This window comes from Eumetopias jubatus, unplaced genomic scaffold (assembly GCF_037043125.1).
Source record: "Eumetopias jubatus isolate StellerSeaLion01/CBP00866 unplaced genomic scaffold, mEumJub1_p1.0 scaffold_11, whole genome shotgun sequence".
Classification (NCBI taxonomy): Eukaryota; Metazoa; Chordata; class Mammalia; order Carnivora; family Otariidae; genus Eumetopias; species Eumetopias jubatus.
In genome coordinates this window covers 69,877,794-69,892,680 of record NW_028274817.1, presented here as the reverse complement: position 1 = coordinate 69,892,680, position 14,887 = coordinate 69,877,794, and the positions used below count along the sequence as shown (strand labels likewise).

The 14,887-nt window shown below is 46.6% G+C and overlaps 1 protein-coding gene and 1 non-coding gene across 2 annotated transcripts; both read right to left on the bottom strand.

Moving 5' to 3' along the window:
- Nucleotides 1–1,265: 1,265 nt before the first annotated feature.
- On the bottom strand, nt 1,266–1,372 carry LOC114200132 (U6 spliceosomal RNA). The gene has a single exon (XR_003607406.2). It is a non-coding gene; the product is annotated as a U6 spliceosomal RNA (small nuclear RNA).
- A 5,985-nt stretch (nt 1,373–7,357) lies between these two features.
- Nucleotides 7,358–12,719, bottom strand: SLC7A3 (solute carrier family 7 member 3). The gene is made up of 12 exons (XM_028092109.1): nt 12,610–12,719; nt 11,198–11,597; nt 10,578–10,736; nt 10,237–10,414; nt 9,917–10,029; nt 9,553–9,775; nt 9,256–9,395; nt 9,036–9,138; nt 8,642–8,799; nt 8,260–8,426; nt 7,800–7,908; nt 7,358–7,662 (listed from the first exon to the last, which is right to left on the bottom strand). The coding sequence occupies exons 2-12, from the start codon at nt 11,565–11,567 to the stop codon at nt 7,532–7,534; spliced, it is 1,851 nt and encodes a 616-aa protein (XP_027947910.1). The 5' UTR covers nt 11,568–11,597; nt 12,610–12,719; the 3' UTR covers nt 7,358–7,531.
- Nucleotides 12,720–14,887: the final 2,168 nt, after the last annotated feature.

Genomic DNA, 14,887 nt, shown 5'->3' with positions numbered 1-14,887 from the left:
TTTAAAAAACATACAAGGTAATTTTTTTTCATTTATCAGATTGGCAAAGGTTCAAAAGATAAACAAAACTTCAAATTAGCAATATACACAAAACAGGCACTTCTGTGCACTGTTGGTAAGAGTACAAATTATTGCACCTTTTCTGGAGGGCAGTTTGACAATATATATCAAAATCTTAACATGTATGTACCCTGTTACCTAACAATTTGTCTTCTAGAAATTTTCCTAAAGAAGAAATTGGAAAAATTTGCAAAGATAAACAGAAACGTTCACTGAAGCATTGTAAACCACTTAAATGTTCATCTAGTTAAATGTGGACTAGTTACAGAACTTAGGGTACATCAGTGCCATACAGTGGAGTACTTACTTATACAGCCTTTAAAAATATTGCTGTGGAAACAATCTAATGGTATAAAACAAGGCAAATGCTTATATGCTACTATTGAGCTTAAAAACGAAAACGTCAGGGGCGCCTGGGTGGCTCAGACAGTTAAGCATCTGCCTTGGGATCAGGTCATGATCCCAGTGTCCCGGGATCAAGCCCCACATCGGGCTCCCTGCTCTGCAGAGAGTCTGCTACTCCCTCCCCCTGTGCTTTTGCGCTCTTGCTCACTCTCTCTCTCTCCCTCTCAAATAAATAATTAAAGTCTTTAAAATAAAAGAAAAAGAAAAAAGAAAAAGTCAGCAACTGCTCAAAAAGATGTAATTACATAGATTTGAGTGACTAAACAACTCTTGGGATGGTTTCCACCTGGGTATGAATGGCACAAATCATAGAAAGGAAGAAAAAAGTTTACAGAGACGGTATACACGTCTGTAAAATTATATGCATATTTGAACAAAAATGTCTGGAGGAGTATTTACCAAAATGTTAACAATGTTTATCTTTTGAGTGGTGGGATCTGGGAGAATCTTTACTTTCTTTATATTTTAGTTTTTCGATTTCCAACAATGAAGATATATTTTCATCATTGGGGGAAAAGAGAAGCTATTTTAACATTTTTTAAAAGATTTTATTTATTTATTTGAGACAGAGAGAGAGAGATAGGGAGGGGCAGAAGGAGAGGGAGAAGCAGACTCCCCAACGAGCGTGGAGCCCGACGTGGGGCTCCATCCCAGGACCCTGAGATCATGTCCTGAGCCAAAGGCAGATGCCTAACAGACTAAACCTCCCAGGAACCCCCCCTTTTTTTGATAACATGGGTGGATTTATTTCTTAAGATTCGAATGCAAACTTAAAAACAAGCTTTTCATTAGGAATAAAAAAAAATATGGACTGCTTCACGAATTTGTGTGTCATCCTTGTGCAGGGGCCATGCTAATCTTCTCTGTATTGTTCCAATTTTAGTATATGTGCTGCCGAAGCGAGCTCAGGAACCCCTTTTAACATTTTTTTTAAATAATCTTTTGAGTCATTTTGTTTTTTTAAGTAATCTCTATACCCAATGTGGAACTCGAACTCAGGACCCCAAGATCGAAAGTCCCATGTTCTACCAACTGAGCCAGCCAGGTGCCCCAAGAAGCTATTTTCTTTTATTATTTTTTTTTTAAGATTTTTATTTATTTATCTGACAGAGACAGACACAGCAAGAGAGGGAACACAAGCAGGGGGAGTGGGAGAGGGAGAAGCAGGCTTCCCGTGAGGCAAGGAGCCCGACGCGGGGCTGGATCCCAGGACCCTGGGATCACGACCTGAGCCGAAAGCAAACGCTTAATGACTGAGCCACCCACGTGCCCTGAAGCTATTTTCATTAAAAAAAAAATCCAGAGGAAGATGAGGGCGTTTTTATCTGATGGGCATGTATTTTCTCAATAAAGTATGAGGCAAAGTCAACAGCTGAGAGTAGGAGGGAGAGATTTGAAGAATGTGAATAAGGTAAGAAAGGTTTGTTATAGAGAGGGGAATCGGAGAGGAAAAAGTTTCCTAGGTGTAGTGTTGAGGACCTAGTGAAGGCTGATGATTAGGCTGCCCAGGTTTAGGATTGCCTCTAAAAACCCTGAACTGCACAGGTGCGACGTTTGGATTCCTCTGGGGGTGGGGTGTAGTACTCTGGAGTACTGCCTAGGGAGGTGAAGGTATTTGCAAGAGTCATAATGATAATAAATTCAGGAATTTAAGTGGGAAAGGGAGCAAGCAAAGATTGGCAGAAACCGATAAAGAGAAAGTGTATGTGGGAGGGGAGAATGAATTAGGGGATTCATGAGGTCAAAGAAATTATTGTGGTGTGGTTACTTGAGCAAGTAAGCTGGGGAAGTTTGGGAAGTCGGGGACAGAGAACTTGATGTTTGAATTAGTGATTTCAGAGATGTACATTCGGGCAAGATCTAGAGTATAACCATGTGACTGGGTTGCTGAGGTGTAATTCATTGAACCGAATCCACACACCTCCTTACCCTTCGATTGTAAGCCCTGAAATTTAATGGTCTCCAAGAGTCTGACTGGAATCTACCTTTCCTGCCTTATTTTTCCACTTCATCTCTTCAAAATCCTAGGCTGTAGGCAAATGAAACTATAAACTTTTTCAACTTCTTGTCTTTATGCACAAGGTTCCCTCCTCCTGAAATGCTCTACCCCAGTTTCTGAAATTACACATTTTACCGATCCTTTATGCCCCAGGTTAAGAGCCTCAACCCCCATGAAGACTTCCCAGAACTCCCTAATATGAGCTCTCATGGTATTTCATGCATACCTCTCTTAGGACACTTATTGGGAGGACACTTATTATTTCCAACTTCGTGTCTCCATACATATTTGAGCCAATTTTATCCCTGACTCCTTGAGGAGATTAAGATTAGACCATGCCTGGGGTGCCTGGGTGGCTCAGTCGTTAGGCGTCTGCCTTCGGCTCAGGTCATGATCCCAGGACCCTGGGTCCTGGGATCGAGCCCCGCATCGGGCTCCCTGCTCAGCGGGAAGCCTGCTTCTCCCTCTCCCACTCCCCCAGCTTGTGTTCCCTCTCTCGCTGTGTCTCTGTCAAATAAATAAAATCTTAAAAAAAAAAAAGATTAGGCCATGCCTAAAGCAATTTTCTACTCCATCTTCAAGCTTAGCATCCTAAAGAGATTATTCACTAACTGCCTAAGTTGTTTCTGAAGTGCAGTATATAATAGTCCCCTCTCTTATCCACAGAGGATATGTTCCAAGACCCCCAGTAAATGCCTGAAACCACATATAGTACTAAACACTATATATACTGTTTTTTCCTATACATACATACATACCTATGATAAAGTTTATTTATAAATTAGGCACAATAAAAGATTAACAACAATAACGAAATAGAAAAATTGTAACAATATATGTGAATGTGGCCTCTCTCAAAAAGATCTTGTACTGTACTCACCCTTCTTTGATGATGCAAGATGATAAAATGCCTACATAAGATGAAGTGAGGTGAATGACATAGGCACTGTGTGATGCAGCATCAAGCTACCATTGACCTTCTGACTATACATCAGGACCATTTGCTTCCAGACCATGGTTGACTTGTTGGGGGGGGAGGGGCTGAAACCATGGGAAGCTAAATGACATTTAAGGATTTTTTGGTACACAGCCAAACATTTTTTAATAGATACTTATTTTAATGTGTATTAGGGAAATACTTTGTTTTCCATGTATGATAGTGGTAAAATGTTTTCCTTTTAGGGTAACTTTAGCACCTGGCTGGCTAAGTCGGAAGAGCGTGCAACTCTTGACTTTGGGGTCATGAGTTTGAGCCCCAGGTTGGGGATAGAGATTACTTCAATCAAACTTTATAAATAGGGGCGCCTGGGTGGCTCAGTCAGTTAAGCATCTGCCTTCAGCTCAGGTCATGATCCCAGGGTCCTGGGATCAAGCCCCATGTCGGGCTCTCTGCTCAGTGGGGAGCCTGCTTCTTCCTCTCTCTCTGCCTCTCCCCCCACTCAAGCTTGCAGGCAGGCCCTCTCCCCCCTCTCAAATAAATAAATAAAATCCTTAAAAATAATAAGTGTATTTAAGCTTTAAAAAATGAGGGTTTTTTTTTTTAACATTACAGGAATTACACAAATAGAGAAAAATTCCTGAAGGTCTGAAGTCGGGGAAACATTGCACTGAATAAAAAAAGACTAGAAAACCAAATCAGAGAGCTAGTCCATCCTTCATAAATGATTTATTTAAACAGTAGTACCAAAATGTATTCACTTTCTCCACTGACAATCTTCGTTAAGCATAAAAATCCAATAGCCAAAAACCTCTCAACTCCCTTTGGCGGTTGGTTTGAAACGCTGTATCTGCTTCCTCACCCTCCATTTACTCAACCCACTGCAATATGGCCCCCACTCCCACCCCTGGCCAAACTACTCTTGAAATGATCAATTACCTACTAACTAACAAAACCAGTGAGCCCTCTTCGGGTCTTTATCTTACTGAACTTGGCTCTCTAAGGCTGCATTTGGCATTGTTGACTTTTCCTGAGAAGTTCTTTCCTCCCTGGATTTTCACAACACTGTCCTGTCTCTTTAGTCATTCCTTCTTCATCTCTTGTGCTGAATCTTTCCCCTTCATCCCTTAGAGTTCCCCCAATCTTTTACTGTTATGATGATTATAAAAGGAATGAAAAAAGTAATGTTGGGGGTCCCTGGGTGGCTCAGTCGTTAAGCGTCTGCCTTTGGCTCAGGTCATGATCCCAGGGTCCTGGGATTGAGCCCTGCTCAGCAGGGGGGCCTGCTTCTCCCTCTCCCACTCCCCCTGCTTGTGTTCCCTCTCTCGCTGTCTCTGTCAAATAAGTAAATAAAATCTTAAAAAAAAAGTAATGTTTGTATCTGGTTAGGAAAACTGAAAAAGTACAGAAGAAAAACCAGAGGTTAAGTTTCCTGTATATTTTTCCAGAAAAAAAAATTATGTATATATTCTCCTTTGTTCTTTAACACAAATGTTCTGCACCTTGGGGTTTTTGTTCCATTTTGTTTTGTTCCTACTTAATAGTGTATCTTGGAGAGCTTTCCATATCACCTCTTGGCACATATAATTCTATCTCATTTTTTTACTGGCTCTATAAATATTCCACCAAATTAATGTATTGTAACTTAACTAGTTCCGGGCTGATGCACACTAGGTAGCTTCCAAGTTTTATTGTATTAAAATGTCACAGTAAATATCCTTATATAAGTGTAATTTTTAAAAATTCCTGTAAGTGGAATTATCAGATCAAAAGGAATGTTTTTAATTCTTATATTATCAAATTACTCTCCACAAAAGTTACAATGTAAATCCCCATCATGCAGAAGATTGTCTGTTTCCCCTCACTTTTGCCAACCCTAGTCATTGAACTTTGTTTTACGGCGGGGGGGGGGGGCGGGGGGGGGAGGGAGGCGGCACAGTGGCACCTGGCCGGCTCAATCGATAGAGTACTCAACTCTTAATCTCAGGGTTGCCGGTTCAAGGCTCACATTGGGTGCAGACATTATTTAAAACTAAAATCTTAAAAATTGTTTTGCTGGTCTCTAAGGTAAGAACTGAGATCTCGTTGTTTGGATTTGCATTTCTTTAATGAGTGAGGTTGAGTATCAATATTTGTTGGTGTTACTATTTTTTCTGAAACCTGTTTACATCCTTTATTCATTTATCACGTTATCCATCTTACTGATTTGTAAGAGCTCTTTGTATATAAAGAAAATTATGTAATTTATACTAGAGCTTTTTTTTTTAAGTAATCCCTAAGCCCAATGTGGGGCTCGAAATCACAACCCCAAGATCAAGACTCGCATGCTCTACCAACGAGCCAGCCAAGAGCCCCCCAAAATTTGCCTCACATACACGTGTGTGCTCTGAGTTGGTGGCCCCCAAATCTTTAACCCTAGCCTGGACTTCTAGCCTCGCTTCAAGTTCCAGTTGTTGATTACCTATCTTTACCTGTATGAAGCTAAATTCATGTATGTTTATCAATTAGCATATCTGGATCTGAATTCGTCTTTTCCCCCAACATGCTACTCCTCTTTTGCCATCTTGGCTACTAATCTGATCATCCAATCAGAAATTTCATGATCTAAGCCATCCACTTCTTACCTCCTACATCCAACTGACCAAGAACCCTGAAATATTTCACCCAAATGACCGCAATGTCCTCCGAACTAATTACTAGCAGCAATGTCACACAATGGTTAAATGGTGACTATTATCTCACTGCTCTAGCTTCCCCCAGCCTTTTCTGAAGCACCCTCCTTGCTGCCAGGCTAACAAATCCAACCATGTTCCTTCCTTAGAATCCTTCACTACTTGCCCCCCGCAACACAACACGCACCATTTATAAAGATAACATCTGAATTCCTTGGTAGCATATTCAAAGCCATTCGTGTGGTTCATATGGTCTCTGTTGTATTTCACAACCCCACATAGGCTACCCTCCAACCACACTAAACTACAGGACATACCTCCAAATACAATATGGTTTTTCACACTCCTTGGCTTTGTGCACACTATTCACTGAAAAACAAGTCCTCCCCTCAGTCCACCTCAGGAACACCTATTCAAGACTCCCAGATCAAGCATGTCCTTCTTTGTGTTTCCGTAGCAATCAGCACTTACCCCTGCCCTGGTATTAAGTCACATTGTTTCACGTGTACCTGCTTGGTCTCCCCCTCTAGATTGTGAGTTCCTTGAGGGCAGGGACTAGAGGTTTTATTCATATTTGTATCCCTAGGGCCCGGCATGGGGCCTAGCATTTTGATTTTAATAGGAGCTCCACATAGGTGTGTTGAAAAAATGGACGAATGAATAGTTCTTGGTCTGAGCAAAGCTTTGACCTCTGTTGCCTTACTACTTCTACAGCCATCAGTATCTATATATAATATACAGTCCTTTACCAAACCCCATTATTGTCCACCCCTCCTCCCAGCTGTGCCAAATACCCTAGCCAAAATTTCTGTTACCCAGGCAGTCACAAGAGTCTGGGTCTAGTCCAACTAGAAGGGGTGGAACACAAGACAATGGTCTCAGTGTAGATCCTGACCAATGCCAGTGTTGAGATCAGAGTCCACCCCCAAATCCCAAAGACAAGTACTGCTGTCCTACTTATTCAGAAGCTAACCTTTAGTATAGCAAGAGGGAAACCTATCTCAAGATCATTCCTTTCAGTGTGACTAGACTTGACAAGTGGCCACGCCACCCTCCTCAAACCCTGAGCCAACAAGGAACACACACAGGCACAAAAGAGACTTGCGGCGACAGGAGCAAACACAGGACACGTATCTGAAGCTCTCCACACTGCAAGTGAGGCCCCACATCACCTCTAGCAAGCAAAGAACAAGACATGGTTTCTTTTTCTACTGTCTTTTTAATAATAATTTTGTAAAAGCCAGTAAGCAGCTACAGACAAATTGAAAAGGAGACCACCAAAAATAAAAAATAAAAAGATGAAAAACAGCGAAGACACATCCTTCACTCCACAATAAATACAGAGATCTATTAGTGGTCCCCCACCAACATCCCGTGGGAGCCCTGGCTTCCCAGTGTGCTCAAGGATACTCTCCATTACTGTGCGGGGGGACCAGACAGCATTCAGGTGTGATGATGTCAAATCGAATGTGCACAGGCACTGCTGAGATCAAGGTCTACAGTTTTGGCCCTAGACTTGAGTGGGGCTTGGTCATTCTTAACCTCTTCCAGGCTGTGCTGGATCCCATAGCCGAAGTAGATAGCAAACCCTAGTGGGGAAAGGTAGCTGTGAGGTAGGGAAATAGTCACCTGTAAAGGCTTCATAGGTCTCCCTACATGAGACCAAGAGGAAAAAGAACTGGGGTAGGACACCTGAGAGGACTACTCTTCCCAAGTGGATACCTACCAATCAGCATCCAGACCCCAAATCGGGCCCAGGTGCCCGCTGTCATCTGCATCATAAGGTAAACATTCACAAAGATGCTCATTAGTGGGAGGAGAGGCAAAGCAGGTACCTGGGAACAAAGCAAAACCTTCTTTGTATATACCATGAGGTGACCTAGAAGGAGATCCCTAACCTACTGAGGCCAGGAAAGGAAGGGTCCAACTCCTACTCATCTTGTGTATTTCAATGCCCACACATTGAAAGTGCCTCATATAGGACAGGACTCCAAGCATACACAGTTGGGGGAAACAGAACTGGAAAGGAACTATGGAGGGGGAGAGAAGTCTTTGGCCTAAGTATCTCCTGTATCTTTCCTTCCTTGTCCAATTAAAGACTATTTATGAACCTTATTAGACCACAAGGCATCTGGAGCCCATTCTTCTGAGATGGGTGGGTAGGTGGAAAGAGAGAGGTCATTTACCTTAAAGTGCAGGGGAGTGGAACTCTGTGGCTGTCTCCAGATGACCCCAGTGATCCCAGTAATGAGCATCAGGAGCAGCACAACCACTGCAGTCCACACTGGGTCTCCGGAAAGCAGTGGGATGGGCCACTGGGCCAACACCAGGCAAAGAAGAGTGAGCAGCAGAGCTTCAAGGGTCAAGTTGAGAAACATCAAAACCAACTCTTGAGACCAGCATGTGAAGACATCAGGCACCCCATTCCAAGGAAGGTCATGCTCTCTCTAGTTCATCCTCAGCCACCAAATGCCACACACACACACACACACACACACACACACACACACACACCCCGGTCATGCTGACCTCAAAACCACCACCCTAGAGAAAAATTCCATTGCTCACCAACCAATGAGGAACACACATAGACAACTTGGCCAGACAGTGGAGTGGGGACGGAGTTGAGTGGACAGAAGAGTCCCTGTAGGCTCAGCTTCTCTGCTTCGGCGATCTCCTCCTGCAGCTCTACCTCATCCTCCTCATTCTTCAGCTCAGGCTGATACCTGAGGCAAGAGTAAGAAGGCAGGATTAAGAACCACCCCTAGCCACTTCAGCATCTTCTCCAAGCAGCTTAAGCTCTCTACAAGCTTTTTTTTTTTTTGGCGGGGTGGGCTGTCCACGTTCCTCCAGGAGAGTCAGGATTAAGGCAGGTGAAGGAAGAAGGGAGGAGAAATCCCCGTCCTTCCTCACCCAAGAATAAAAAAAAAAACCCAATCCTAGTTTACAGAGGGAGTCTCACCTGAGGATGAGAACACAAATAGCCACCAGAGAGTAAGCAAGTAGGGTCCCAATTGACATGAGGTCCACCAGATCGGTGAGTTCAAAGAGGAATGCCATGAACGCTGAAATTGATGGGCAGAAAACAAGAAATGAGGGAAGGGAAGAGCAAAGTTAAGGGAATCGGTGAAACAACTCGGGGAAGGGAAAAGACGTGGCGGGGGGGGGTTGTTGTTTTTTACCTGCAATAATGCCAGAGACCGCAGTGGCCACGATGGGGGTGTGTGTGCCCGTGTGGACCCTGGCAAGGACCCGGAACAGGAGACCGTCCTCTGCCATCGCGTAGATCACCCGAGGCATGGGGAACATAGAGCCCAAGAGGCTAGAGAGACGAATGGCGGCAGTGGCATGACTTCACTGCAGTCTCCGTCCCCACACAGCCTTCTCCTCCCAGCCCTTTTAAGGGGGTATTCACCAAGCACTGAACACTAAAGCCGAAGACCCTGACAGCAGAGGAGAAAAAACGTTCGGCCACTGACCTGGTAGAAAGCGCACAGAGAGATCCAACAGCCACAACATAGCGGGCAGGGGCCCATCCAGTATAGAGAAATGCCTCAGGCAGGGGACTCTCGGGCTGAAGCTGGTAGTAAGGCATCATAAGCGTAAGTGCCGAAGAGACACCAAAATATGCCAAAAAGCAGACGAACAGTGAAATCACAATGCCCACAGGGATGGAACGCTGGGGATTCTGGGCTTCCTCACCTGCAGGAAGGGGCACAAGTTTCTGATCAGGGAAGCAGGCCCGGCTCCTCTACTCTGCCCCCCACCCCCCGCCAATGTGCATGCCACCTGAGCATACAGTACCCCAGAGCCCCCCCGCCAGAACCAGAGTGACTGTGTTACCAGTGGTAGCAATACAGTCGAAACCAACAAATGCATAGAAACAGGTAGCTGCTCCACGGAGAACCCCCTCGAAGCCGAAAGGCACAAATCCTCCAGAGCCCAGAGGGCCCAAGCTAAAGTGGAAGAAAGGGATGGAAAAGGTAAAGGTGTGTTCAGCCACCTCTGGGCCTTTTCTCTACCGCCAAACCACTCAGCCGGGTCTTTGAGACCTCAACTCCCATTCCTCCTCCCCAACCCAATCCCGAAGCCCTTAGCATGGATCCCCCTTGGCTCCCCATCATGCCCCCAGCTCTGCAGCTCCTGAGAGTGAATCTCCTGACCTATCGGTGTCATTGAGTTCAGCCATGGTCAGTTTGTAGTCCTCTTCTGTGAGTTTCCAATTGTGCAGGTCCCCCTTAATGAAGCCAGAAACGATGACAAAACCGAGAACCAGAAGGTTCACCACTGTGAACACTTTGGTAACCAGGGCTGACTCACTAGCCCCCAGAGCCAGCAATCCTGTGGGAAAGAAGCAGTCAGGACTCAGCCCTCGCTTTGTTTCCCGCCTCTGTGCACACCTTTCCTGCCCAGCTTCTCTTCTTTCTCACCATTATCACCTCCCCTCTCAGGCTTGGTCCCTCCTAGCCCTGCCCCCATCAGTTAGCCCTGTGTCTTCCCTCACCGGTGAGCAACAACACAAGGCCCAGAGCAAAGAAGTCTGGATATTCTGCGAGGACATGGGGAACATGCAGTGAGATGCTCCCCTGCAGGGTCTGAGAGATGCGGTTCCCAATCAGGTTGTCAAACGCCGAGCTCCAGGCCCGGGCCACACTAGCTGTACCTGGGGGAGCAGAGGGAGAAACACGGGGTCAAGTTTCCTTCTCCCCTCCTCCCTCCTCCCTCCCCGGACACCAGTCACACAAATAATCCCTGCTGTTTTCACCTATTCTTACTTTTTTTTTTTTTTAGGTAGGCTCTACACCCAACCTGGGGCTTGAACTCACAACCCAAAGAGCAGGAGTCAGCATGCTCCACCGACTGAGCCAGCCAGGCGGCCCTAGTCTTACTTTTTAAAAACCAAAACCGGTCCATTTAGGACCCCAGGACAGAGAGTAAGTAGAAAATGAACAATTTCTCCACACCTTCAACCCTCCCAGCCAGCCCCCCAACACACACACATTTAGGGGTACTGAAGTCTTGTGAATGTTACAGAATTTATCGCTTCACCATCGCGCCCAGACTTGCGGACTCAAAGCCCCTTCGTTGGCTGTGCACAGTTCCCTCCCTGCCCCGACATCTCACCTATAACATAGGAGAGGATGAGGTTCCAACCAGTGGTGAAGGCCCAGAGCTCACCCACTGTGACATAGCTGTAGAGATACGCAGACCCAGAACGGGGAACTCGGGCACCGAACTCCGCATAGCACAGTCCAGCCAACACAGAAGATAGAGCGGCCACCAAAAAGCAGATCACAATGGATGGTCCCGCTTTATCTTTGGCCACCTCACCAGCCAGGACATACACACCTGCACCCAAGGTGCTGCCCACACCCAGGGCCACTAAATCCAGGGTGCTCAGGCATCTGGCAAGGCGACTGTCTGCCATGCCTGGCTCCAGCGCACGTCTGCGTACCAGCTTTTGACCAAATCTGCGAAGTGCCCGCCACAGCATTCTAGCTGGAATTGCAGAGGATTCGAAGATCTGGTGAAAAACGAAGACAAAAAGCCCTTCAATAGGGCTCATTATCCCTAAGCTCTAAGAGTGCATGACAATACCCACTCCACCAAGCAAAGGAGCAATGGGGGGAGGGGGAGGATATTGAAGGGACAAAGGCAAGTGTCTTCCTCTAACCTCAGTGTCTTCCTTAACAAGGAGGAGTAACAGTACCTCACAGGTCTGTAGAAGGACTAAATGCAGAAAAGACATGTGAAAGCCCCCTATGGTACGGTAGCCGGGCACCCCGTGTGCGCTCAGTCAGCGTCAATCTCTCTCTCTCTCTCTCTCTCTGACGGGGAAACTAAGGTTTATCCTAGACCCCAACCCAGGAACCGTGGAACCTAATCTGGGTCCGTTCCCCGGCCTGTAGCTCCTTGGGAATTAAACAGAACTCACCCCAGAAGCGGCCCACAACTCTGGGCAGAAGCCCCTTCTCACATCCACTACCCACGTTCCTTTTCAGTGCTTACCCCAAAGGCTACTTCATAGGCAAGGTTCCTAGATTGCCCAGAGGGAGGGGCGGGGGGGGGGAACCGACCTCCCCCTGCAGATCAAAAGTGAGGACCGACTCAATTCCATCCCTACTCACCCAGCCCACACCGCGTCAATGGTGCTACTGTCGCCCAGGGGAGTAAGCGAATGTTCTCCCACTTCCTCCCGCCCTGCTAGGCTGACCGGCAAGAATCAACAGTGGGGCGGGGCTTCGACATCTAACGATTTGGAGATGCACCCCGAGAGGGGCCCCAGGGCAGCCCGAAATTGCTTGCAACAGAGAGGGGTTCCACCCTATGCCCTCCAACTCGGCTCCCGGATTCATCTAGAAACGGTCCGGGGCTGAGGTGGAGACGGGAGCCTTGGCTCCTGGGGCCGGGGTCTCGCCCAGCAACAGGTCACGGCCGCGTTGATGCAACTGCACGCTCTGGTTCCCAGACAATCCTAGGTATGCCCAGACCCTCGCCGTCCCCTTCCGACACACGTGTCGGTCCCCAAGGCTTACCAGAGAGCTGTTGCAAGCCCAGGGAGAGGAGAGTCTCAGACTGGGTTGGGTGAGGCTGAGTTGAGCCGAGTTGGGTTGGGGCTACCCACTTCGCTGCTGAGGCTTCAAAGCTGCGGCTTGGGGTCGTTGCGCGCCAAGCGCCCCCTTATATATACCGGGAGGCGGAGCCGGTAACGTCATGGAATCCCACCCCCAATCCTCCCTACACCACCTAGACACACAGTCTCTCTCTCTCCCTCTCTCCCTCTCTCCCTCTCTCACTCCTTCCTCGGCTTTGCAAAAAGGATTGCGTGCAGCCTGAGATTGCTTCCCACTTGCAACAGCCAGCCCGGCGTGGCAAGGAGCAAGAATCTAGCAGGGTAGCGGGGGGAGAGGGTGGCCTTTTCCCATTCTCCGAGCTTATAGTCAGAGCCCGACAATGAGAGGCTTCTTGGCCGGAGACCCCATGGGATTTTCTACCTTTGTGCCTTAATGGTCAGAATCTGTGATTGGCAGCAGTGGGGGAGGGGAGAGAGGTGGAGGAGGAAACGGCACAGGAAGTCTCCAACTCACTCTCCCTCAGTCTTCCTTAGCTTGCTTTTCTACACGAGGTTCCCGAACCCCTGAAATCTTTCCCAAGGACCATACCAGATTATGGACAGCCATCTGACTCCAATCCCTCGGCTCTCACCCTCAACTGTGGGTATTTCAAGTGCAGTCAGCAAGAGAATGGAAGATGATTTCAGCCACCACAGATAATTAATCCCATCTAGATTTTTAGGCCCCAGTCTCTCCGTAGTATATTTCTAGTTAAACTATTAAATATGAAACTGTAACGATAATTGAATTCTTGGAGGAGGCGGTGTGTTTTAATTCCATTTTCCTGATGAGTAAGTTGAGGCTGGGAGGCATGACTTGCCTGACACCACAACGTAATCATTTCTTGACCATCTTACTGATAAACCTGCCCTATTGGACTTCAATGCCCGCCTCCTATAGGTACCATGCCTCGTTTAAATGCACAAGGAGAGGGGCGCCTGGGTGGCTCAGTCAGTTAAGCCCCAGACTCTGGTTTCCACTCTGGTCCTGTTCTTGGGGTCCTGGGATTGAGCCCCACGTGGGGCTTTGTGCTCAGCATGGAGTTTGCTTGTCCCTCTCCCTCTGCTCCTCCCCCCTCTCTCAATCTCTCTCAAATAAATAAATAAATAAATAAATAAAATCTAATAAACAAATAAACGCACAAGAAGAGGAGGCGTGACAACAAGCAAAACCAAACAGGGAGAAGCACCAGCACCGGGATCCGCCCTTTTAGGCTAGGAGTTTCTGGGAAACAGAAAAGGAGCTAAAGAATCCAAGAATGGTCACACTGGGTGTCAAACCCATAATCCCATCAACCAATCAGTTTTTTTTTTACGATATTTTATTTATTTATTTGAGAGAGAGAGATGGCGAGAGAAAGCACGAGCAGGGGGGAGGGGCAAAGGGAGAAGCAGACTCCCCGCTGAGCGGGGAGCTCTAGGTGGGGCTGGATCCCACGACACTGGGACCATTACCTGAGCAGAAGGCAGCCGCTTAAACAACTGAGCCCACCCAGGTGCCCCCAACCCAGTCAATTCTTAATCATAATGGAGCAACAGGGTTGTGAAGGTGTGCTTCTCCTCCATCAAGACATCTAAGGTATTGGGCACCTGGGTGGCTCAGACGGTTGGGCCTCTGCCTTCGGCTCAGGTCGTGATCCCAGGGTCCTGGGATCGAGTCCCACATCGGGCTCCCTGCTCGGAAAGGGGCCTGCTTCTCCCTCTCCCTCTGCTGCTCCCCCTGCTTGTGCTCTTTCGCTCTCTCTGTCAAATAAATAAATAAAATCTTTAAAAAAAAAAGACATCTAAGGTATTAAAAATGGACCCAAGGGCGTATTAAAGGGCATATATTACCCAAAGGTGTAAGGTATTAAAAATGGATCCCAGAATCCCAGGATCAAGTCCCACATCGGATTCCTTCCTCAGCGGGTAGTCTGCTTCTACCTCTGACCCTCCCCCTCTCATGCTCTCTCTCATTCTCTCTTTCAAATAAAATCTTAAAAAAAGAACCAAAGTTTAAAATAAATAAATAAATAATAAATAAATAAATAAATAAATAAAATGGACCCAAATATCCTTGTTTCCTTTAAATCATCCATTATGAGTATATCGCCCATGAATCTGACTAAAATCTAAATCCTTTTAGAAGCAATTGGTATTTCCTGTTAGCTACAGCTCCATTTTAGAGTCCCATAAGTATTTATTGAGCACTGACTCCGTGT

Bases quoted from the DNA above. Each gene is read 5' to 3' on its own strand.
- SLC7A3 (XM_028092109.1), bottom strand. From the start codon at position 11,567: ATGCTGTGGCGGGCACTTCGCAGATTTGGTCAAAAGCTGGTACGCAGA. The intron at 8,427-8,641 runs GTGAGCAATGGA...TGACCCTTGAAG, and splicing joins TGTGTGTTCCTCATTGGTTG to CTCTGCTGCTCACTCTTCTT. The intron at 7,663-7,799 runs GTAGGTATCCAC...TTTCCCCACTAG, and splicing joins TGGGGTCTGGATGCTGATTG to GGTTTGCTATCTACTTCGGC.